This window comes from Coccinella septempunctata, chromosome X, assembly GCF_907165205.1.
Source record: "Coccinella septempunctata chromosome X, icCocSept1.1, whole genome shotgun sequence".
Lineage (NCBI taxonomy): Eukaryota > Metazoa > Arthropoda > Insecta > Coleoptera > Coccinellidae > Coccinella > Coccinella septempunctata.
Window position 1 is genome coordinate 22,565,485 of NC_058198.1, and position 25,585 is coordinate 22,591,069.

The 25,585-nt window shown below is 36.0% G+C and overlaps 2 protein-coding genes and 1 long non-coding RNA gene across 4 annotated transcripts; 2 read left to right on the forward strand and 1 right to left on the reverse strand.

Annotated features, from left to right (window-relative positions):
* The first annotated feature begins 1,988 nt into the window (after positions 1-1,988).
* Positions 1,989-20,453, forward strand: LOC123322391. The gene is made up of 10 exons (XM_044910336.1): positions 1,989-2,530; positions 2,736-2,779; positions 2,925-3,074; positions 16,829-16,912; positions 17,002-17,214; positions 17,276-17,383; positions 17,442-17,507; positions 17,573-17,785; positions 17,843-18,065; positions 18,151-20,453. Exons 3-10 carry the CDS (start codon positions 2,929-2,931, stop codon positions 18,526-18,528), a joined length of 1,431 nt encoding a protein of 476 aa, XP_044766271.1. The 5' UTR covers positions 1,989-2,530; positions 2,736-2,779; positions 2,925-2,928; the 3' UTR covers positions 18,529-20,453.
* On the forward strand, positions 8,755-9,980 carry LOC123322000. Its single transcript, XM_044909818.1, has 2 exons — positions 8,755-9,609; positions 9,702-9,980. The coding sequence occupies exons 1-2, from the start codon at positions 9,411-9,413 to the stop codon at positions 9,821-9,823; spliced, it is 321 nt and encodes a 106-aa protein (XP_044765753.1). The 5' UTR covers positions 8,755-9,410; the 3' UTR covers positions 9,824-9,980.
* A 2,886-nt stretch (positions 20,454-23,339) lies between the features above and the next one.
* Positions 23,340-25,267, reverse strand: LOC123322002. 2 transcript variants are annotated; one of them, XR_006539017.1, is made up of 3 exons: positions 24,940-25,267; positions 24,668-24,765; positions 23,340-24,598 (listed from the first exon to the last, which is right to left on the reverse strand). It is a non-coding gene; the product is annotated as an uncharacterized LOC123322002 (long non-coding RNA). The 2 variants fall into 2 exon arrangements; XR_006539016.1 differs by having other exon boundaries at positions 23,340-24,765.
* Positions 25,268-25,585: the final 318 nt, after the last annotated feature.

Consider the following 25,585-nt stretch of genomic DNA (forward strand, 5'->3'; position numbering starts at 1 on the left):
GCCCTGAATCCCTTGTCTCATAGATTGAATTCTATGGACTACGGATTTTCCATCAAGAGCGGCAGTAGAACTATGATGAAACTGAATCATCTCCTTTACATGGACGACTTGAAACTCTTCGCATCTACCAAAAAACAAATGCAACTGATGCTGAAAATGGTGGAAGGATTCTCGGAAGACATCAAAATGAAGTTTGGACTTGAAAAATGTCGACTGCTTAACATAACGAGAGGGAAAATAGAAGATGGTACGTTCGAACTCAAGGAAGGTGCAGAAATTGAAGCATTAAAGGAAGGAGACACATACAAGTATCTAGGCATAAAACAGGCAAGAAAAATCAATCAGACCCCGATGAAGAAAGAATTAACGGAGGAGTTCACCCGAAGATTGAGGAGGATAATGAGAACTGGTCTTAACAGCAAGAATCTGATAAAAGCGATTAACACCTACGCTTGCTCGGCGCTGAGCTATTCATTTGGTATTATCTCTTGGACGACCACCGATTTAGCAGCTTTACAGAGAAAAATAAGGACGATGCTGACTAAACACAATAAACATCACCCCAAAAGCTCAATAGAACGGACAGAGCTGCCACGACATCTTGGGGGTAGAGGAATTGTTGATTTGTTCAACCGTATGTCCCAGGAAATTGAAGGACTTCGAAAATATTTCTTGAGCAAGGCAGCTTCGTCAGAACTCCATCGAGTAGTTTGTGTTGCTGATAGTTCTACACCATTAAAGCTACAACAGGATCACTTGGAAACCGTCGAACACTCTGCAGAAAGTAAAATGCAGAAACTGATTGGCAAACCTTTGCATGGGAGGCACCAGAACGAGGTCAACCATGATTACGTCGATATATCTGCGTCGAACTACTGGTTGACTTCCGGAAGGTTGTTTCCTGAGACAGAGGGCTTCATGCTCGCCATCCAGGATCAGGTGATTCCAACAAGAAATTACATGAAGTACATCGCCAAGGATGCCTCAGTGGCGGACGATAGCTGTCGTTATGGCTGCGGGACACATGAAACTATCCAGCACATCACCGGGGGATGTCAGAAGCTCGCGGGCACGGAGTACAAAAATAGACATGATGCTGTTGCCAAGATTCTTCACCAAGAATTGGCACTAAAACACCAACTTCTAACTTCGAAAAAGGTTCCTTATTACAATTACCATCCGGATGCTGTGCTGGAAAACGAACATCACAAGCTCTACTGGGATCGCACGGTTCTCACAGACCGAAAAATAACCCACAATAGACCAGACCTCATATTGCTCAATAAGGATGAGGACAGAGCACTATTCATCGACGTGGCAATTCCAAATAATAACAATCTTCTAGATAGGCACACTGAAAAAATTTCAAAATACAGAGATCTCGAGGAACAGACCAGAAGACAGTGGAAGCTGAAAGATATCAAGACCATCCCTATTGTCATTTCATCTACAGGTTTGATACCGAAGAAACTACTAGAGAACTTGAGGAAACTTCAGTTAGACGAAAATATCTATAGAGTCATGCAGAAGGCGGTACTGCTCGGAACGGCGAGAACTGTACGCAAGTACATGGGGAATGCAGAGGAACACCGTCTGCTCCGACAGGAAGTGCGGGTGGAGCAGGAATCCAACCTACAGCAGGGAGGCGAAGAGCGACCCGGACCCGACCACCACCACGAGCTCGACAACCTGGAAAGGGCTCCAACAGAGCTTAATCCTTTTGATATCTGGGATATCTGGGATAAGTGAATTTTCCTCTGGAGAGGAGTGTGAAAGCCGCAAGGCTAAAGTCATAATAATTTATTGATCCTGTTAGACATCAAACAATGTATAGGACAAGTGACAGAAATCAGACCATTACAATTGATCACATAAATATTCACTAACCGAGTAATAACAATTCTTTAAGAGCAATTCTTTGACCACTTTCTTGAAATTCTTCAGACTAAGAGATCTTATATTCGCAGGAAGATTATTAAAAAGCTTACTTAGATGTTCTGTGTTTTCAGCTTCGTCAGATGGTTTTCATTTTCTTTGGCATATACCAGGCACTTGAGGATGAATATGGAAGCGACAGTCAAAATATTGTTCCTCTTGAAAACCGGTTTACAAGAACTGCGAGGTGCAATACTGAACATCATACGTATAATCCTCTTTTGGGTTATGAAAACTCTACCAACGTCCGTTGAGTTCCCCCATAGCATAATATTATAAGAGATATGACTGTAAACAAGACTATAGTAGACATTCATTAGTGATTGCAGAGGAACAATATCTTTTATTCTACTGATCGCATAATGTTAATAGTATAATTTTCATGATTTCAGCTTCCCGGGCGACGATGAAAAAAGAAAAGAATTTGGACTTCCCTTCTGGGAAGTCAAGTATCTGCCCGAAAATAATTAATATTAATTTATTAAGATCACTTCAACTGAAATGCTGTAGTGACCAAGGCACATGGAAAAATATATCTGAGGACAGATGCGAATCCGTTACCTCAGCATTTGTCAGTTGAAAATTCTAACTTGAGGTAATTAGATTAAGTAATCTAAATACAGTAAGTTAAATACAGTAATCTTTTTACTGTATTCAATATTCTACTTTTAAAATTTTTTTCCGCTCTAATTCCATAACCAAATTTGAACTCTTCAATTCTGAATGCTATAAATTATTATTCTCATAATGATATGAGCTTGTTTTCCAATGTTATATTCATATAATATAAAATGTTATAGTGACCACTTCCTGGGACAGAAAGCTGCCCCAATGAACAAGAGCAGTAAGTTATTATGATCTCTATTCTTGAAATGAAATCTTTCCTCCTTCAACAATTCACAACATTTTTTCGGAGTGTGTGACTCTTTCCAATGTGCAACAAAAATAAAACATTTTGTGATGTTCATTACTCATTCTGAATTTTCTAGGGAAATGCTGGATTCAAGTTATACTACTGATGAGAACAAACCTGATCAGGCAAATTTTCTATCTACACTTACTACATCAGAATGTGAAAATGAAACAAGTAAATTGGAATTCATTGAACCAACTATACACAACATGCTGACCAGAAAGAGGTAAGATTAGAAAACTTATGTTGATTTATGAACAAGATATTTTTCAATTACCGAACAGAGTCATATTTACTTCACTTATTCGAGATAGAGGATGTTGAAATAATTTCACTAAAGTAAAGCAAAACCAAATCCCTTACTCATTTGAAATTCTCGCCAACAATAAATATGTCAAATGCGATGGGTTTATTAGTCGACAATATACAGTGAACTCTTCACCGAGAGAAAGGATTATTCATATTTAACATATCGATTTGTTAAATACTTGTCAGTTAAATATTAATATAAATATTAATATTTTACATTCATGGTTAACTTTATTTGTTACATGAAATTATCCCGCAAAAAAATTTCAGCTTTAGAAGAAATATTTGGAATGTTAAATAATTTTTTCAGTTATTACATAGTTGAATACGAACAAATTATGTTTACACAAAATAAAGTATTTTTGAGAGATAGGTTTGTTGATTAGAAAATGTTCCCATTATGCTCAGTAATATTGGTTTGTTTTCCATAAATATATCAATATCAAAGAAATATTTCTTTATCTTGAACATCGGTACCTTCATGATGAATTTATGTAAAAAATTTAAAAGAAACGCGATGATAAAATACTCTGTAAGGTACGTTTGTTTAGAGGAAAGATATTTACAGCTTTATTCGGGTTCGGCTTTCGGACAGTCCGAGAATGGTTCTAGAACTGCGCAGAGGATTCGATACTAGGGCGCAACAGTTTTGCGCAATTCTAGAACAATTCTCGGACCTTACGAAAGCCGAACCCGAATACAGCCAAATAAAAGGTCGGCAAACGCGCGGTACTGCGTAGGCCTATCTGCGCAAAACAGCACCGCGGCAAACTGTCGGCCTGGCATTCATGGCGAACATTTCACCGATACGGTCATCTGCCGGGGCAATTACACTTTTTCGAATTATGTATCGGTGCCGGCGCGACCATTTGTGTTTACTGGGTATAAATTATGATATAGACTTTGAAGAAAAAAGCGCCAAAGAAACTTTGTCCAGAAAGACGAAGAGTAAACATTCCCATTTTAGTGGAAGTTATATGGGCACAATAAAAAATAGTTTGATTTCGGTGGACCATAAAATTGATACCATCGATATAATCGATCAATAAATACGGCCTCCATCCCAACATTCGGCTGAACCAAACCAACAACTGTATGAATAATGCATGGCGGAAATAAAGAACATTGAGGTGTCCTCTGAGCAGAGAGAATTAATTTTTCAAAGATCTATTACACAGAGGGACTCCATGATTTGGAGAGAAGAAAGAAGGACAAGGTTAACTGCATCTTTTTTCTTTAAAATCTGTCGGTGTCGAGAAGGAACGAAAATTATAATTGTTAGAGATATCTTGGATCCTCCTATTCTCAATACCATCGAAATTAAACATGGTATTGAGGAGTGTATGGGATAAAAGTAAAAATTGTAAAAAATTCCAAATTATAGTAGGCACGGAATCTTTATTGGTGAAAGTTTTCAGGACATCTATAAATTTTCATCACGAAAGGAAACTCACAGGTTATATAAAAGGTGTGGATCGTAAAATTATTGCGGAACGACTTCAGAGGCGAAAACCTCTGGAATACAAAAAAGAATTATAGCTGAAATGCAATGACCGGCTGGTGACTGAATCAAAAAATCTGTCGTTTCGGAACCTACACTAAATTCGGTCCGAAAAACTCGCTCAGTTTGATAGGGATAAAAACGATATTTTAGACTTGATAAAATTACAGGCAGATCACAGAGAATTCACTGAACGACAAAAAGAGAATCTATTTATATGCTGCTGTGATTATGCTGAGCACTAAAAGAATATTCCCCATTTTTTCACTTATATCTTCACAGCATGATTCCAATGCCATATTCAAGCTATTACACGATTTTAGATAGTGCTGCGAAGAACAGAATAAATGGCTTCTTTTTTCGGGATTTGATACAGATTTTGCTTTCGCCACAATACACGCAGCCATTAAAGCATTCAACAGAATAAATTTGTTGGAATATCTGACCATATGTTATAACGTAACTGAGATGTCAGATAAACCCTCGGATAAACCTGATGAAAATGTGATTACTATTCATTTATGCTGCGCCCATTTTATGAAAATGGTTTGCAAAGACATTGATGAGGCAGTTAAAAACGAAGATCAAAAGTTGCTCTTCAAAGGTTTATTAGCAGCTTCAATAACTATAGGTGGTTTGGTTGGGCTGGATGGATGGTTTGGAAATATAGTTGTTCTACTCAGTAGTAAAACTATGAACGAATCTACAAATAAAAGTATGAGTAAATTATGTATGGAAATTGCGCCGAAAAATGATATCGAGGATATATGCGATCTTGAATTGCAAGAACATCAAACTGATGCTAGATTTCTCCATCAGAAGAGCCCTTTTTATAAGAGATTCGAAAGTCTGAAAGGGTACTCGAAAAACTCAGTCATAATAACTTTGATGAAACAGAAGAGCAGAGAGAAAATAAATATTTCAAAGAGGAATTTTTAAAGACAATTTTGAAGAAATATTTACCTAATGCTCCATTATGCACTCGACTCGTATTACGAGCTGATGAGGAGAGATTGAGCAATACCATCATTGAAAACTATTTTGGATATTTGAAATGTGGCATCCTTGAAGGCAGTAAAAACCTCAAATGTTCAAGATTTATTCGCTTTTACCAAAACGATATAAAGCCATTATGTAAACAGGTAAATATGAATATGGAAAAATCAAACTTGACGAGAAGATCGAAAAAACCGCACGCCCATATAACAGTCAAAAAGTCAACTCTTCAACAATCAAGAAGCCTTCTTCAAGTATAAATTATTATTGAGACAGTGAAGAAAAAAGCGCCAAAGAAACTTGGTCCAGAAATGCGAAGAGTAAACATTCCCATTTTAGTGGAAGTTATATGTGGGCACAATAAAAAATAGTTTTATTTCGGTGGAGTACAAAATTGATACCATCGATATGATCGATGAGAAAATACGGCCTTCATCGCTACATTCGGCTGAACCAAACCAACAACTTAATGATGAACGCATGGCGGAAATAAAGAACAATGAGGTGTCCTCTGAGCAGAGAGAATTGAATTTTCAAAGATCTATTGCACAGAGGGACTCCATGATTCGGAGAGAAGAAAGAAGGAAAAGGTTAACTGCATCCTTTTTCTTTAAAATCTGTCGGTGTCGAGAAGGAACGAAAATTAAAATTGTTGGAGATATCTTGGATCCTCCCATTCTCAATACCATCGAAATTAAACATGGCATTGATAATGAAGAAGCAGCTCGGAAAAAATATTCTGAAGTTTTTAAAACTAATATTCAGTTGGGCGGTCTGATAATAGATAGATGGGACTCATCCCTTCATAGCCTGTTTCCGGAAGGACTTATTGATAAAAATGGATTAATCCAAATCAAATGCACTTACTCTTTGAGAAATGAGGACCCGAATGATATGGATTTGAAGTTCTTTAACGACTCCAATGAACTAGTAGAGGATGGTGTGACCTCGTAATCTTCACCTTTAAAGGTGAAATTGAAATCTTTATTTTATTTGGATTTTTTACCGACAAAACTTCGGAAACATGATATGTCTTTCGAGGAAAGGAAATGGCGAACAGTGAAGGTTATCGAATTTCTTCCTAACGGTTTAGTAAATGACATCGACTTCTATAAAAATATTCCGGACCGCTGGAACATTGACAAAAGTAGTAGGAAAATAAAAACTAGAAATTATGTAACCATGTTGCTTGCCCCGTAACAGAAATCGAAATAACTGATTATCTCAGTTTGAATGACGGTGAAGTTTTATTATCGACAACTGCTCTTGCTTTTTGATGAAAAAGGAATATATCAAAAAGTACCAGTACAGTTGGCAAGTTTAATATTCAATTGTCCAGGAGGAAATATCAATATGACGTTAGAAAAGACGAAGATTGTTCTACGAGAACAATAGTCATTTCATTTTAGTTATATTGGATTTAGAAACAAAATCATTCTCTTTCATTCTTTCTGTCTCTGGTCAGGAAATGACACAGACCTAAACATCTTGTTAGACTATATGAATTCAAAATTTGTGGTTAAATTCACTATTGAAAAAGCCAATGAAAACATTATAAGCTTCCTAGACCTACGAATACAAATGAGCCCAGAAGCTGAAAAGCAATGTATCTTCGACAGAAAGCCCACTCAAACAGACATAATCATACCCTACAATTCATATCATCCCCTATCCACAAAGAGCAGCATTCCTTTTCCTCCTTGACCGAATACACAAAATTCCCCTTTCAGAAGACAGACACAATAGAGAATCTTTCAATTAACAATAAGACAAAAACAAATAACGAACAAAAAAATGGGATATATAAAATAAAATGTGGAAACTGCGACAACTATTATATAGGTATGACAACACGAGCAGCCAAAATTCGCTTTCAAGAACATACAAAAAATAGACCCCCTTCAGCTATGGGAAGTCATTTGAAAGACAATAACCACCAGACCTCAATACAAAATATGGAAATTTTACACCACGAAAGAGATTTCAGGCGCATGATATTGTTAGAACAACTGGAGATTTTGAAAAGAGGCAACGACCAGAACCTCATAAATGAGATAAAGGCTTTTCCCGTAAATAACATCCTTAAAAACCTACCCTGCATAGATCGTATCTCAGACAGAGGTCGAATTATAGAAGAAGAAGAACGGACAGAAGACAGAACCCAACTAACCTAGAAAAGATCAAAAGCTGTCATCATTTCGAATGCAAATTACATCGTGAAAAAATTCTTTAAAATATTCTGGATGCTTGATGAATTGATTGTTGTCAACCTTGTTTACTGTTGTTGATGATTTATTTCCGACATCTATATTTTTTTGGTTGTATGCTTGGCTTATTTTAATTGACGAGTAAGTATAGGAATTATTTCAGACCACATGGCGAGATACTTAAAAACTTTGTACTTTCAGACAGCCCGAAGATGGCTATTTAGCCGAAATCGATTGCTAATAAATTGTATAAGAAACTATAGTGTGTCTTTGTTCACTTAATAAATATAAAATGTGTTGGTCATATTTATATCTTCAGTTCTGAACAACTTGATATTCTAATGAGAAATGAAGGTGAATTAATCATACATTTGGATTCTACAGGGAAGTGATAAGAAGGCCAAAATTCGTGAAAAAAGGGATTTTCTATTATGCAGGAGTACTTATAACCTCATTCAACAAAAGAGTTTGCCCAATTTTTGAGATGTTAAGTTGTGATCACGATACAACTTCGATTGGAGTATGGCTTGCTATATTCAAGTCATTTGCAATTGAGCAAAAAAAGAAATGGCAATCGTTCAAAGGAGTGGTAACCGATTTCAGTTTCGCGCTTATAAACGCAACTATTCCTGAATAATATGACATTGGCAGATTACCTTAGTTTTTCTTTCCAATATTTGAAATTAGGAAAACAGGACTCAGTGAAAAATAAAATAATCATAAATTTATGCTGCAATCATTTTATAAAAATAGTTTCGAAAGATGTTGACGAACATGAAAATAATGAGGATAATTCCTAGAAGAGATTGTCGCTTCGTGCTTAAATTTAAATAATTTGGAATACATAGAAAATTGGTTCATAAATTTGGGAATAATTTTAATTTCTCGGGAAAACTCCATATTGGTCAGAAAAGCAACCAAAACTTTATTTATGATATTATGTGGACAGTGCAAAGCCTATGACGAATGCCTAACTGAGTTCGCTTCCTCAAATCACGGGAAAGAAGTATAAGGACTCTAAGAGATAGGATTCAGAATTTGGTGAAGAAATATCTATTAAAATCAGAATCCTTGAAAGGAAAGTAAGTTCATGAATGAGAATGCTGTTCGTTAAATGTGGATTCAAGTATTGTCTGTTGGAATCGACATTCATTATCTCTGAATAGAAAATGTGTGTCGATAGATATTTTCTTTGTGAAGATACTTTACTAATATTTATATTAAATTTCGAATCCTTGAAATAAAGCATGCTCCTTCATTACGTATATTCAAATTGCAGGTCAGGAATAAAAATTCCTGTGTCTGAACTTGATGATTTACTTCAACAAATTGAGTGCATGAAAAAAAATTTGCACAACCACTTCAACTACTGCGAACACAACTACTGTTGATGACAAAATGTGCTATCAAGAGGGTTTGGTGGCCAGAGAGAAGGCATGTGCAAATTTATTGCAGGACTGTGAAAATGGTAATATATTTCAAACCATAATACATATTTGTAAAATGAGGTCCACTGTTGATTATGAATTTTCTCTTTTGAGAATTTGCAATGTGCAGTGAATCTCTCATTATAACAATAATCAAGAGAATAAATATAGTTGTGAACAGCTATATAGAAATTGATCCTGACTTAGGGGCAGACATCAGTATAAGAGAGATTGAGGGGGAAAATATTTCATCCCCGATTGTAAAAGAGCCCACCGAAAAAAGTAGTAGAATAAGACCTTTGGCTCAAAGTAATATAATGGGTATGTGTAATCTAAGAATGAAAATAAGCAGTACTCAAGCACTGAATTCCATTAATGATGGTATTAAAAATAAGAAACCAAAATTATTTTAGCACCAAAGCGGACAAGAAATAACCCTAATTTAAAACAAACTACGGTCAGGTATTTGGAAAAAAATGAGAACCAACATGCATTAAGGTTGAGAGAATTGAATCTGGAAGAGAGGAAGCAATAATTTGAAGAGAAGAAGTTTGAAATGGCTAAAGAGGAACGTCAGAAGAGATTGGAAATGGAAGAAAGAAGATTGACGATGGAGGAGACCAGATTGAAAATAGAGATGGTTCTGTTCGCTAATCAACAGGATCTTATAAGAATGTTGTGTAGCAAGTAATTATTCCATGTTTTCCCAGATCATTTTTTTTTATTTATAATTAGTAGAAGTAGATTTGTTGTCAATTTAGTTTAAGCAAGAACTGATTTTATTTTTATATTCATATTTTTTATTATTCAGTTATTAATTTTGTCTGTGATTTTGCATTTCTCCAAAAAGTATTTAATTAAATTTAATATATTTGTTATTAGATTGCTTAATGCAATCTGAACTGACTGTGTTTTATAATATTAGGATAAATTCAGATGCATACCACCCGCCGATATGAATATCAACAAGTGTTACGATCTGAATTGAACTAGCCAACTTGCCATCGTCAAGGCGTCAAGGCCCCAAATGGAGTACGCCTTGACGATGGCAAGTTGGCTAGTTCAATTCAGATCGTAACACTTGTTGATATTCATATCGGCGGGTGGTATGCATCAGAATTTTTCCTTATTATTGTACTACTTAATATTTTAGTATTTATTCTGTGATTCTAGCAAATGAGGGTGATATATACATGTAAGAAATCCGTCTGTGATCTTAATTGCTCTGAAAAGATAATTTTTTACGTTTTTTATAATATTCGTGCTTCAAACAAGAACAAAACAAAAAAAATTTTCTCATTGAAATATAATGAAGATAATAAAAAACTTTGAAGTTGAAACTATTTTTATTTATCATAATAACACTCAATTCCCCAAATATTGTTCGAGCTGTGGAGGCTCAAGATTAAAATATATGCCAGTCTGACTTCTGACTGGTCGACTAACGCAACAGTACATCGTTGACAAATATGTGGAATGGATAGGTGATAGGTTGCATTATTTACGCACTCACCAGGTAAATCTACGCACGGATAGCTATGTTGGACTTCAGGACTAAGTCGCAAGTAAAGTAGCAACACAATTGATCGGAAACGAAAAAATTGGAAAAGTTGTTATTTTGCCGAGTACTTTTGCCGGAAGTCCAAGATTTATGCAACAGAACTACCAAGATGCAATGGCAATCGTAGCTAAATTCGGAAGATCATCGTTATTCGTAACTTTCACCTGCAATCTAGATTGGCGCGAAATTACGGATAATTTAGGGAGAAAACGTCCTAATAAATACAATTTTAGTATTTATACTATTTATACACTTATAGCATACGTGTATGTGATCGAGTTTCTAAAACGTGGATCACCTCATTTACACTGCTTGCTTACTTTGGCAGATGAGGATAAACTACGGGAACCCAACGATGTAGACCAGCATACATGTGCTGAGCTACCTTGCGAAAATACTCGACTTTTGACCTCAATGATTCATGGACCTTGAGGCGATGGTTTTCCAAATTCGCCCTTTATGGAAGATGGAGTTTGTTCGAAGCGCTATCCTAAATCATTTTCGGAAGAAACATTAATAGATCAAGGTACGCCGATATACAGAAGGAGGAAAGATGGTCGTACTGCGACATTGATGAGGAATAATATTTCATACCAGATGGATAATAGGGACGTAGTCCCGTACAATCCCTACTTGAGTATGAAGTATAAATGTCACAATAATGTTGAAGTAATCACATCAGTTGGAGCAGTTAACTATGTCTTTAAATATATTCATAAGGGACCAGATGCCGCGGTTCTGCAAGTTAGGGACGAGTTCGTTTTTGATTAAATTAAAGCTTACATCCATTCACGATATAATTCTTCGGGGAAAGCAGCTTGGAGGCTCTTGGCTTTACGGATTCAAGGTAAAAGTCTCTCGATCTTTAGGTTACCTGTCCATCTACCAGGAGAACGAACAGTACACTTTGAACAAGGTCAAGAGGAAACGGCACTTCAAATTCAAGAGTCAAAATTATCACTTTTGGAAGCATTTTTCGAATTAAACGTGAATGATACCCCAGCGCGAAAATTTAAATATTGCGAAATTCCTTTGAATTATTGCTTTGATAAAAATCATAATCGGTGGTCGCTTCGAAAACATAAATGGTTTGTAATTCCGCGAATGTATACCATGAGTCCGAAGTACGTAGAAAAATTCCACTTACGCAAAAGGACTATTCTGAACGTGACGCTATACGTAGAATCGAATCCGTATTGCTTCATCAGGGTAAAACTTTGTAGGGTGTCAATTTGCCAGAAATCTCTCCAGATTTGATCGAAGAAGACTTTGTCATCGGTGACGAAAATTTGGAAATGGACTCTAACGAATTTGGTCCAGAGAGGTTGAATTCTGACAAGCGACGAATCTTCGATCGGGTTATACGTGCGATCGCGTCAGATGAGGGAGAAAGATATTTTATATTGAATTACTGTAGATCTTGGCATATTCCTTCTGTTGCCGTTGCATTTTAGTGGGATTGCTTAAAAACATAAGAACCGTTCAATCAATGTTGGCTATAACGGATGTTCTGACATCTTTCGACAAAAATATTCTGTATGTTCTGAAAAGAAGACAATTTCCGGTTTTCCGCATTTTCAAGAGTTCACAATTGGAGTGCCGTAAAAGTTGAACTGATAAGAACAGAACGAGAGGGTAAATCAATGAAAAAATCAAAAAAAAGGCACCAAGAATATTGTTTTCAGCGCCATTCTAAATTCAATAAACTATTCATAGAATTTCATTGAATCCATTTCATTTTGATTCCATCAATGAATGATGTTTTTTTTCATCATAAACATTTTAGGGTTTTCAATCCCAATCTCTGAAACAAAATCAATTAAAAATGAAATCAACGATTTGCTCCTGCGTAAATTCTTGCACTAATTTGTCAGGAGCAAATTATAATAAAAAGTAAAAACGAATCCTCACTTTTACACATTTTTGAGAGAACAAAATGGATTACTTGTTTTTTGTCGACGACTTTATGGACGGACTCAACAGTCTCTCTCTCGTGGATCACATCTCACCCAGCAGGCTGGAAGGACTTTGTTCGAAACAGGGTAGAGCTCATCCAAGAACTAACTCCAGGTGCACAATGGAGATACGTTTCCGGCAAGGAAAATCCAGCGGACTGTGCTTCTCGTCATCTCAACTACTGAACAGCACTCTATGGTGGACGGGACCACCATGGATTTCCAAGTCACCAGATTCCTGGCCCAATCGTCAGCCGGCAACGACAATTGACCCCGAATCTGAAGCAAGACCCACCAAGAACCTCCTCACGGCCGTAACTCAAGACTACTCGTGGGATCTTATATACAGGTATTCTTCTCTCAATAAACTGTTAAGAATCACCTCTCTTTGTTTAAGAGTCCTCGCCCGACTCAGACACTCCTCAACTCTGAACTTCTCAACTCCGCTCACCTCAACTGACTTGGAAAAATCAAGGATCTATTGGATCAAGGCTACTCAACAAGTGTATTTTCCTCAAGAACTCAAGGCTCTTCAAAATGGTACTGCTCTGTCATCCTCACATGTGTTCAGTAGACTCACTGCGTTCATCGACCATGAAGGTGTCATTCGTGTAGGCGGACGAATAACCAACGCTCTATTAGACCCAGATAGCAAGCATCCTGCAATAATTCCTCGAGCTTCTCAATTGACTTCTCCGATTATAGATTCAGCTCACAAACGAACACTCCATGGAGGTACACAACTCACACTGTCCACCATCCGACAACAACATTGCATCATTGGAAGAAGAGCCCCAGTGAAATCCCACATCCTGAAGTGTGTTTTATGTGCAAGGCAACGAGGTATAAGAGTTTAACAACTCATGGGACAATTACCAGAACAACGTGTTAGACGATCTCGTCCATTTCTCATCACTGATGACGAGCGATTGCCTCCTTGTAAGTGGCCATTAGGGCGAGTAATGACCATGTACCCTCAAAACCTCCACGTCCACTCTAAGCCGACCAATCTCGAAGAAAGCAATTCTACCAGTCAACTCTTCAGACGAAGCAACCAAGAAGGAATTTCAACCTCTCTAGTCATCTCGATAACGCTGTTAGTTATGGCGGGCGGAATGTTAAAAATTGAGCGAAGCCCCCCTCCGACCTCTCTCTAGTCGACGCTACTGTCCAGCTCCGTTGGCAACTTATGGTAGCCCGATTCGGCGGTGCGCTAGTTGAACGACGCAGCGGCCCCACTTTCCGTGTTTTTCAGAAGTGAAAAACCTACACATTTACATATTTCTCTTAAGATTCTCTTTGTTAGCTTCGTTGAATTGACTTCGCGCTGCTATCAATTTTCATTTGTAACACCTCATTTTAAGGTCACCTCTTTCAGTTGTTCTCAATTTTTAAGTCTTCTCGCACAATCCTGGTGCTAAATTGTTCTTCTCATAAGGTAAAGTACTCTCAGACTGCTCAAAATTATAACTTACACCATTTTCATGACAATTTCATTCTAAAGAAATTAGTCCACGTGCAAGAGATTCAGAATCTAGAAATAGATTCCGAATACTTGCTAGCACTGCTCAATCGAAATGTCCACTCTAGTCAACTCGAACCAGTGCCGTCTCAGAAATAAGTATATATTTTATTATATTTCATGATTTATATAGATTTTCAGACTTCTCTAGATCTTCTCACATGAAAATGGGTATGTAGCACCAGGATTGAAACTTCTCAAGTCCATCTCCATAAAATTGAAATTTGATTCATTGTCTTCTCGTAATATTCTTTACTATTAGAATCAGTTTAATCATTTTTATAACAACTCTTATGATCACCTCGTTATACATATGACTAATTCATGGTGTTGAGTTTCAGATGAATGAATCCTCATATTCTCCAGGGTGGACCCTGGATGTAGCTGTTTTCCTCAGAACAGGATGTGAACACCTCAACGTTAATTAAGCGATCAATGATATTGCTCGATACACCTCGACCTAAGCTCCACCCTGGAAAGTCTGCTCGAACACTCGTGTCTACTCATTTGGTATGGTCTACTCTTTATAATATGTACTCTCATTGGTTCTTTTCTATATTCATTCATCGGACTCAACATACATGTTAGTTTTCTCAGCCTTCAGCACATCTCAAAATCTACGATTAGGGTTTTTAACTCAGTACTCTCTTGACTTCTCTCAATTTATCAATTGTTTCTTCTGTTTTTCTGATGAACGTTCTAATCGTGCTTACTTGTAAGCAGTTCGTCTCTGTAAATGTTTAATTCAATGATAAATTTTTGCACTCCTCAAGATCATCTCACTGTATATGAATTATACTATGTTCTTCTCAGATTAATTATGATTGTCCTTTTCATTTAATTAATTATTATTGAACTTCTCATTTAATTAGAAGTTATTGCCCTTTTCATATTATTTTTAATATTCTAGTGCTTCTCAAATTCATTAATTCTGTGCTTCTCATTTAACTTGTGCTACTCTTGTTCTGCTCATACTCACATTAACATTATTGATCAACTCAAATTTAATGTATCGATTTCTCGTTGATGATAGGACTTAGACATTGCAGTTTCACCTCGGGCCTATTTCTCTGTACTCTCGCGTCTTCTCTTTAAAATTCAGTATTCTAACCTTTGCGTTTTCTGATAGAAAAAGGAGGCTCTCGCAATCAATTTTCAATTGATTGCCCTATCACTGTGTAACCGTTGTGTTGATATTGAATTTATTGGACTCCTCAACGTCTACGTCTGACATCAAGTGACTTCTCATTTGAACTGCTCTGGACCATCTCTTGTTTTTAATTGGATATTGTCTCTCTGAGTTTATAGATGTGGTTAATATTAGTTGCTTTTACTGTATTAGCTTCATGCAGGTGACATATTCATTATATGATTGTGAATGACACTTAATAAATGTTTTTATACCATCTCCAACTCAATTATCTTGTCATGCAGTCCACTACTCTTTAATTACAAAATCATAACACCCTCGATTTTGAACAATCACATCGATATAAAGATCCTACATTCCAAATATGGTTATGCTCCGGCAAATAGTTTCCATGTTAAGAAATTTTGAGATTTAGGGGATGACTAAACACCCCCTGGATCCCTATGCGAGTCGCTGATTTTTTTTGTGGTTAATCACATTGATATAAAGATCCTACATTCCTAATATAGTTATGCTCCGGCGAATAGTTTCCGTGTTATAAAATTTTGGACTTCAGGGGATGACGAATCACCCCCTGGATCCCTATGCGAGTCGCTGATTTTTTGTGTGGTTAATCTCATCGATATAACGATCCTACGTACCAAATATGGTTATGCTCCGGCGAATAGTTTTCGTGTTATAAAATTTTGAAATTTAGGGGATGACGAATCACCCTCTAGATCCCTATGCGAGTCGCCGATTTTTTTTTGTGGTTAATCACATCGATATAAAGATCCTACATTTCAAATATGGTTATGCTCCGGCGAATAGTTTCCCTGTTATAAAATTTTGAAATTTAGGGGATGACTAATCACCCCTTGGATCCCTCTGCGAGTCGCTGATTTTTTTTGTGGTTAATCACATCGATGTAAAGATCCGATATACCCATAGACTAATAAAGGAAGATAGACCAAGCATGTTTACAATTTACTGGGAAAGAACATCAAGTTTGTTTATTTACATAGTTGCCAAATCTATGCGACGTTCAGCCATATCGCGTATGTTTCGGTAACAGAAAAAACTAAAAGTGTCGAGAAATTGAGTTGGAAAATTACTAATGCAGAGATTGAAACGTATTAAAAAAGCCTTACTATTCCAAGTTTAATAAATTGAAAATTTGCTGTAATAGACACGGTTAATATTTTGTCTTGAAATTTCAGTAGAAAGGAAAAACATCTGAAATTCGTCACATTTTGGCAACTCTGTGCTCTCGAAATGTTCACCTCTTGGATTTGTCAAAAGTTGAAATTCTTTTCAAATTAACTTCTATTGGCAGCGTTTCGCAGACTAAATATTGTGATATTTTTTTCAAGAAAAGTTTTAAAAATGGTGAGACATTGTTATATTTGCAAAATTAATCCCAAGGATCCTGGAAATGAAGGAATATCGTTACATTCGTAAGTATAGGTTAACTCAATGTTTGTTTAAGAATTCAGTGTCGACTCGTACCACGTGAAATTTTACCGTATACGTTTAATTGTTATAGAATTGCTAATAATATAGAAATCAGAAATGTTTGGTTCTCTCTGCTTGGCTTAGAAAACGATGGGACGTATCCTAAAGTGATCTATATATGCTCGAAGCATTTCATGCCTGATGATATTATTTCCAATAAAATTGGTAAACGTATATTGAGGCCAAATGCTCTTCCAATACCAATTCATAATGCATTTGAGCCAGTTGAGACTGAAACTTTGAGGTGAGAATTATCAGTGTTTGAAATTATTTTTTAGATAATAATAACCAAATTGATATTTTAGCACTTCTCCCAGCAAAAGTATGGTAAGCGTTTTATCTGTATCAGACTTATCAGAGAGCAGCCCTCCGAAGAAGATACCTAGGGTAGAATTATTCACCGAATTCGATGTGTAAGTTTCAATTTGTAGTGTTCCATAATATTCTATAATATTTAATTCTTATTTACAGTCCTTCAAGTCCCTTTAAAAATGTTGCATCACCTTCAAAAAGCACGGCATCTGAAGGAGGCAATAGGTATGTTGAAACTTTCACTAAGTATTTAAAAAGTGCTGAAAATAATACATGAATAAAATTTACAGACCTTCCACTTCCTTCCAAAGTGGATGCACCACTTCCTTTCAAAGTGGTGCATCGTCCTCAACATATACTGCATCTGAAGAGGCCAATATATCTAGTTCCACATTGACTGCTCCAGAGACACAGGAAGTTTTGAGTATGACAGCAAAGGCAGAAAAAGTATCAACAAAACAGGGAGCCATTAAACCTAAGAAACTTCTAATCAAACGAAAAAGGTAAAGCTAGGTGTGGCATTGAAAGTTTTGGTATTGAAGTATGGTTTTTGTTTTTAGAAGAACCTATGTTGGGGACATGGATGAAGAAGAATTCAGATCTCCCAGAACAAGAAAAAAATTTGTTATTCTGAAAAGAACAATTTTTTCTCTTCGGAAGAAAGTTCAAACCCTTCAGTCGAAGCTGTGGAAATCAAAACAAAAAATAAGTAACTTGAATGATCTTCTAAAATATTTTAAAGAAAAATCTTTCATAACAGAATCATCTGAAAGTGTCCTAAAGGTATTGTGTTTTCAAAACCTAACATAAAACTATTTAATTTTTCATAATGAATACGAATATTGTATAATTTATATTTTTTTTGTAGGCTTCTCTTTCTGGTTCAAACAAAGAAATGTTCGAGAGGATGTTGAAAGGGCCATCAACACAGAAATATAGTCCAGCATTGAGATCATTTGCGTTGACTTTGGCGTTCTACTCACCAAGAGCATACAATTTTGTGCGTAGTACATTCAACCGTTCCTTGCCACATCTGAGTACAATTACAAAGTGGTACAAGTCAGTTGACGGTAGTCCAGGTTTTTCTCAGGAAGCTCTTAATGCACTGAAAATTATTCATTCCGAAGCAGAAAAACAAAGCAAATTTGTATTATGCAACTTGGTGTTTGACGAAATGTCAATCCGTCGTCAAGTAGAATGGACAGGTAAAAGATGTGTGGCTATGTGGACATTGCTGCAAATATAGATTCGGATGTTTTACCTGAAGCTAGAGAGGTGTTGGTTTTCATGCTAGTTGCTTTGAATGGGTCATGGAAAATTCCTGTAGGCTACTTTTTCTTAGCAGGACTTACAGCATTTGAAAAGGCAGAATTGTTTAGTTTTTTTATCTGAATCTGATATAATAGTAGCTTCTCTCACGTTCGATGGCGCCCCTGTTAATTTCAATATGGCTACTGAATTGGGTGCAAATTTTAATGATGTTCGCAGTTTGAAGACTCACTTCTCCCACCCTGTAACTGGTGATGATGTATTCATTTTTTTGGATCCCTCTCACATGATAAAATTGGTAAGAAATACATTTGGCAGTCAAAAATCCTTCGTAGATTCCAGGAATAACAAAATTGATTGGAATTTTTTGATACGGCTTGTTGAAATTCAGAATGAAAAAGGTTTACATTTGGGCAATAAATTGAAATTTCGACACTTGGAATGGACTCGTGAGAAAATGAAAGTTAAAATCGCCACACAAACATTGAGCAAAAGTGTAGCTGATGCTTTGATGTACTTGTGTGAGGATTTGAAACTTTCTGATTTTAGAGATGTTCATGCAACTGCCAAATTCATTCAGAATTTCAACGACCTATTTGATATTTTCAATTCAAGAAATAGGTTGGCAAAATATTTCTTCAAAAAACCTTTATCACCTGCCACTTCTGGTTGTTTTTTCAATTTTCTGGATTATGTGTCCGAATACATTATCGGAATTAAATTAGAAAATCTTCCTGTAGTACTTTCAAGTAGAAAAACGGGATTCCTGGGATTTTTGATCTGCATTAAGAGCTTGAAGCAACTGTTTCATACATATGTAATTCATAAAAAAGTACTCAAATATATTTTAACGAACAAACTTTTGCAAGACCACCTGGAGTTGTTCTTTGGTGCAATCAGGGCAAAAGGTGGTTATAATAATAACCCGACTGCTAGACATTTTGAAAGTGCTTTCAAGCGGTTGCTAGTTCATGCACAAATTAGAGGTCCAGATACTGGCAATGTGGCAAACCTTGAAAAACTTTCAATTTTATCATGTGGAAGTGGTCAAACCATTACATTCAATGAGGATAATGAGTGCACTTCAAATAGTCCTGAATATTCAAAATTGGAGGAGGGTATCACACAGCAAATGGAGAATTATAATTTTTCTTCATCTGCTGTGTGGGATTTAACTCCTTATTGCGAAGATGTGGTAGGGTATATTACACCTTTTGTAATAAGGAAATTAAAAAAGTGTGTCACTTGCACAAAATGCAAGAGTGCACTTGAAGCTGATGTGATAATTTCCAAACTGCAGGAGCGAAAGCAGTATGGAAATTTAGTTAAAGCTTCTCCAACTGTCATCAGTTTGTGTGAGGTCGCAGAGAAATGCTTCAGGCTTTTTGAAAAAACAGTTGGGATTTTCAATAAGAACATAAAAAATCTTGAATATGTATTAATTCAAAAAACGATGAATACATTGTCACCAGATATTTTATCCTCATTTCAAGATCATCTGTACGAAGATGATCCTATAGATGGCCATGTTTTTCATTTGATAAAATTAATATTAGGAAATTATTTCAAACTGCGGATTCACCATGAAACTGCTAAGAAATTGGACAGGTAGGGTGAGGAGTGTGCTCACAAAAACCATACTATTTCGAAATGAGTGAAATGAACGTTCATGTTTTTAGACTAGGTTTTTATATCGTTCCTATATTATATGTTGTGAAAGGGTATATTAGTCACCAGGAACCTCAGTTTTTATACAATTTATTCAATTAGCTACGTTTCGAGACTTTTAGAATCTTCCTCAGGCTATGAATATTAGATAAATAGATTTTTTCCTTTGAAACATTGTTCAAAATTGTAGTTGTCAATAAATACTATAATAAACATCTCTGGGGGACAACAATCTTTTTGACGTATATCAAAATCGATTTCATAAATGGAAATGATGTTCATGTTCATGTTTTTGTTATGTGTTGAATAAACAGATGTAAATGACTAGTCTATAAGTTTTTCCTCCCTCTAACAATGTGCATCAAATCTGTTTTAAACCTTTCTTTCAATTTTTTTTTATGCTTGTAGAATTTGGAAATGTATCTGTACTGTAATGAATGTAATGGTTCCACATTTTTCAACGCATTAACGAAAAGTCGTTAATGCGTTGAAAAATGCAGAAAGCTGCAATTTCAAAGCAGCTCTTTCATTTTCAGAAAATCAATTGTGCAGTTGTAGTAAAATGTTAATTTGGAAACAAAAGATTATTTATAGTTCCAAATATTCATCTTTGCAGTTCGTCAATGCCACTGTAATAACGATCCTACGTACCAAATATGGTTATGCTCCGGCGAATAGTTTCCGTGTTATAAAATTTTGAAATTTAGGGGATGACTAATCACCCCCTGGATCCCTATGCGAGTCGCTGATTTTTTGTGTGGTCAATCTCATCGATATAACGATCCTACGTACCAAATATTGTTATGCTCCGGCAAGAGTTTCCGTGTTATCGAATTTCGAAATATAAGGGATGATGAATCACCCCCTGGATCCCTATGCGAGTCGCTGATTTTTTGTGGGGTTAATCTCACCGATATAACGATCCCACGTACCAAATATGGTTATGCTCCAGCAAATAGTTTCCTTGTTATAAAATTTTGGACTTCAGGGGATGACGAATCACCCCCTGGATCCCTATGCGAGTCGCTGATTTTTTGTGTGGTTAATCTCATCGATATAACGATCCTACGTACCAAATATGGCTATGCTCCGGCGAATAGTTTTCGTGTTATAAAATTTTGAAATTTAGGGGATGACGAATCACCCTCTAGATCCCTATGCGAGTCGCCGATTTTTTTTGTGGTTAATCACATCGATATAAAGATCCTACGTTTCAAATATGGTTATGCTCCGGCGAATAGTTTCCATGTTATAAAATTTTGGCTGTACGCCACTGGTCACCGCGTTCGGGTGTTTCCGTCAAACGGTCTGCTGGAAACGGTCTGCTAGGTTCACACCGGTCTTTATCCTTCCCCAAACATGGTAATCTGAGTGCGTTAGATCGGGTTGACGCGGTGGCCGTGGAACCAGAAATTGTTTTTACTTTAGTAAACAGTGGAAAAAAAATTAGATGGGTAGATGAGAATTACGGACTTCTATTATTAAATATTTAATTATTTGAAAATTAGATAAATAATTAGAACTGAAAGTTACTACTAGATATACCAATTATTGGTTGAATATTTCAAAAATTCAAATTGAGTAGTGGAAATGATTACTGTGAGTTATAATAAATGAAGAAGTTAACGGCATGCAGACAATTATTGAATTCCGAAAAAAAAACACCTCCGGGCAGGATTCGAACTAGCGACCCTCTTGATTCCCTGCAGATGTCGCTAAATGTCGACGATGCCATGGGTAATGGGTAAAAAGGATCTTGATGATCCTATTGTTTTTGGGAAAAAAGTTTTGATATGAAATTGAGTAGGGATGCTAATTTCACAACCGTATAATAATCCGATTCAATCTGGAGAAGTGCAGGTTGGGTCTCAGTGAGGTCAAATATATAGGTCATGTTTTATCTGCTGGAGGTATAACACCTGATACCTCAAAAACGGAGGCAATCAAAAATTTGCCAACTCCTAAGGATAAAAAAGATGTCCAGAGATTTTTGGGACTTGTTACATATGTCGGCAGATTTGTTGAAAACTTATCAGAGAAAACAGCTGATCTAAGAGCCTTACTGAAAAAGGACATCATGTTTGAATGGAACGAAAAACAGAATAGATGCTTCAATGAATTGAAAGAATTAATAAGTCAGGCTCCATGTCTGAGATATTTCAATCCGAGGGAGCCAATGGTGATATCTGTTGATGCATCTGGGGAAGGAATGGGTGCATCACTGATGCAGAACAATTTACCTTGTGCGCATGCTTCTCGAGCTTCAACTGAAGCTCAGAAGAAGTATGCCCAAATAGAAAAAGAGTTGCTGGCAGTTTGGTTTGGTTGTACCAGGTTCCATCAGTATGTTTTTGCTCTTCATTTCAAGGTCGAAACTGACCATACAAATTATTAAGAAGCCTATAAGCTCTTGTCCAGGCAGGTTACAAAGAATGCTGAGCAGTTGAAAAAATATGACTTTGAATTAGTCTATAAGCCTGGAAAATATTTAGTGGTTGCTGATGCACTTTCTCGAGCATATGAAAGGCAGATTTTCGACGAAAATATAGATCTTGACTTGGAGGCTCAAGTCTGTTTGATCGAGGAATCTTTGAACGCAACTGAAGAAAAAGTCAAGGAGATTGTACAACTCGGTCAGGAGGACGCTGAAATTGGCGCTCTCAAATTGCAAATAAAAAATGGGTGGCCAAGCAATATAAAGGCAGTGCCAGAAATAATCAGATTTTATTTCAAGTTCAAAGAAGAAATAAGGGGCTTCTCTATAAAGGAACAATACCAATCCATAAAATATTTCAACCACTGCCCAGTGGAGATCCAGACTGAGAAGGATATCAAAATATACAAAAAGAAGATATACAGGATGCTGCTAAACATTTCTTCGAGCTTGACACAATTTCATTTCTGAATGTTTGCAATGATTTATTGATGTAGCATAAGATTTGAAATAAAGATTATTATTATTATTATTATCCACAGACGCTAGTAATTTTGAAAAGCTGTAACGAATCGGCATGGAGACAGCTTCAGGACAATCAGCAAAAAATAATGACCAATTTGATTCAGACATAGCTCTAAAGCTCGTTTGCAACAGACGAAAATTTTCAAGAGAGTTTACTCGTGAGTTCATGCGCCGTGAATTCTTTACAGTAACATACACACTTTTGAAAGAATTCACTGTTAAGTTGCATACAAAATAATTGCTTGCCAAAATCCCAGAGAATATTCGGCTGTTACAAACGGGCTTTACAAGAGAAATACTAAAAAATTTCAATAAAACCATGTCAGTCCTGGAGCATTATCAAAAAACAATTGCTTCCCAGTTCGAAGGAATTTCTGAAAGGTTCAGCTATCTCAGTGACAATTTTTATTATCATATACAGATAACAAACTAACTTCTCACAGTATTATTATTGAATTAATTGATGAAATTGAAAACGCCATAAGTTTTTGGAAACTAGGAACATTGCATCACAACATTGTCAAATTTTCTGAGTGAAGATCAATTATAACTAAAACTGCCAAGAATTATTCTGAAAATAATTCACTTTTCATGGATAAGAAAGAATATCATAAGTATTATGAATTAATCCAAGTTGATGCATATTTTGTTGAATTCAGAATAGCGATTATTCTTCATTTCCCTAGTGTTCATCTTGAAACCTTCTCCCCCCGCTTCTCCCATTTTATCATTTGTTCTCGTGTAATGGATTAGTCAAGTCATATTTCATAAATTTTCCTAATTCAAGAATAGGCAACACAATGAACTGCAACAATTATATTCCTTAGCCAATATCGCACATTCTTCAATCCACGGCTATTGATCAAAGTCAATAGACTACATTAACCCAATACAACTTCCTTAACAACACGCTCAACAATATGACATTTGTTAGTAGAACTGGATTAGGATAAATAGAGCATTCTTGTTGATCATGTTGAAGTATTAAAACAGTGTCAACATTTTTACCACCAACATCACACTCGATCCCGACAAGTAATAATTATTAGACAGTATCACTACACCTCTTCATCTTGTGTTAATATGCACTCAACATATTATTGCCAAAATGATAAATTAGTTGATGGGTCCAAAGTGAAAGATTGATTTTACCAACTGAAGAAATTCCCTCATTCATGCCAATATCATCCAGTTCAAATTGAGAAGAATTTCATTCGACAAATTGATAATGCTAGAGTCATAGCAGTCTCTCCTTCTGGAATATGAATTTGCATGGTCTGTAGAAGGACTTACATTACTGCTCTAAAAAGAATTTTCTTAATTACCACACCAAAGGGCTGCAATTTTGAAACTACAGACGAGAAATGTTTCAACGAACAAGAAGCCTTCCTAAGCAAACCTCTCTATCTTCCAAAAATCACTAAAAATGCGAATTCATCATCCCTTGCTAAGTTCCAGATATAAAGTAAAGATATATCACTAGACCAACCTCACAGAAACAGAAATAGGCTGTGTCTGAGGCACACAAATACCAAATAATTTCGAAATGTGCCATCCTCAGTCCCATACTACAACATCAATTTTTCTCTAGAAGAAAAATGTGATTATTCATTTAATCAGTATAATTCTGAAGATGAAGATATAATGTGCATTATTTATCTGATGCAACAATGTCACTTCCATTCTCAATTTTTGTCATACATACATACTTATTTTGGCAAATAGTATTTGGTTATTCATTGTATAAGCTGAAATACTCACTTCAGGAGCTGTCTTCAGGGAAAACTTCCCTGTCTTTGGTGTCTGCAATAATTCATTCCTCGTTCAATTCCAAACAGAAGTCGTAACCCAGCAATCATTTATAAGTCAAAATTCTGAAAAAAACTTATCACTTCAAATTTCACACAAATCATAAACTAACAGTAAAACGTAATAATTGTCTTATTTCATAATCTCAAAACGACAAACATAACATTCATAGCCCAAAGATTATTATAACCTAAACTAACCAAAACCAACACAAATAACCTAATCTAACTTAACCACAGCAGCGTGAAGTACTTTTTCTTCTTTTTCTTTACTATGCGTCCTATAGAGTATAGCTGAAAATAACCAGAAGTAGGGATAGCAGCCAGAGGCGTACCTACACCTAAGATGTCTAAAATTCTGGTGTATTCACTGATTCGATTTTGTTTTTAATTTCGTGGGGATATAGGATCACTCTCGTTTTTCCCACTGTAGGTAGCGCTGTTTAGACTTTGACAGAGCATTGTCAATTGATATTTGAAAATAATTTGAATACTTTCTTACGACTTACGAATATGTTGTATTTATAAACGATTTTAGTGTGTTTAATTGTATTAGTTTCGAGAAAGGGTGTAAAACTTTCATTTATTCAACATGTCCT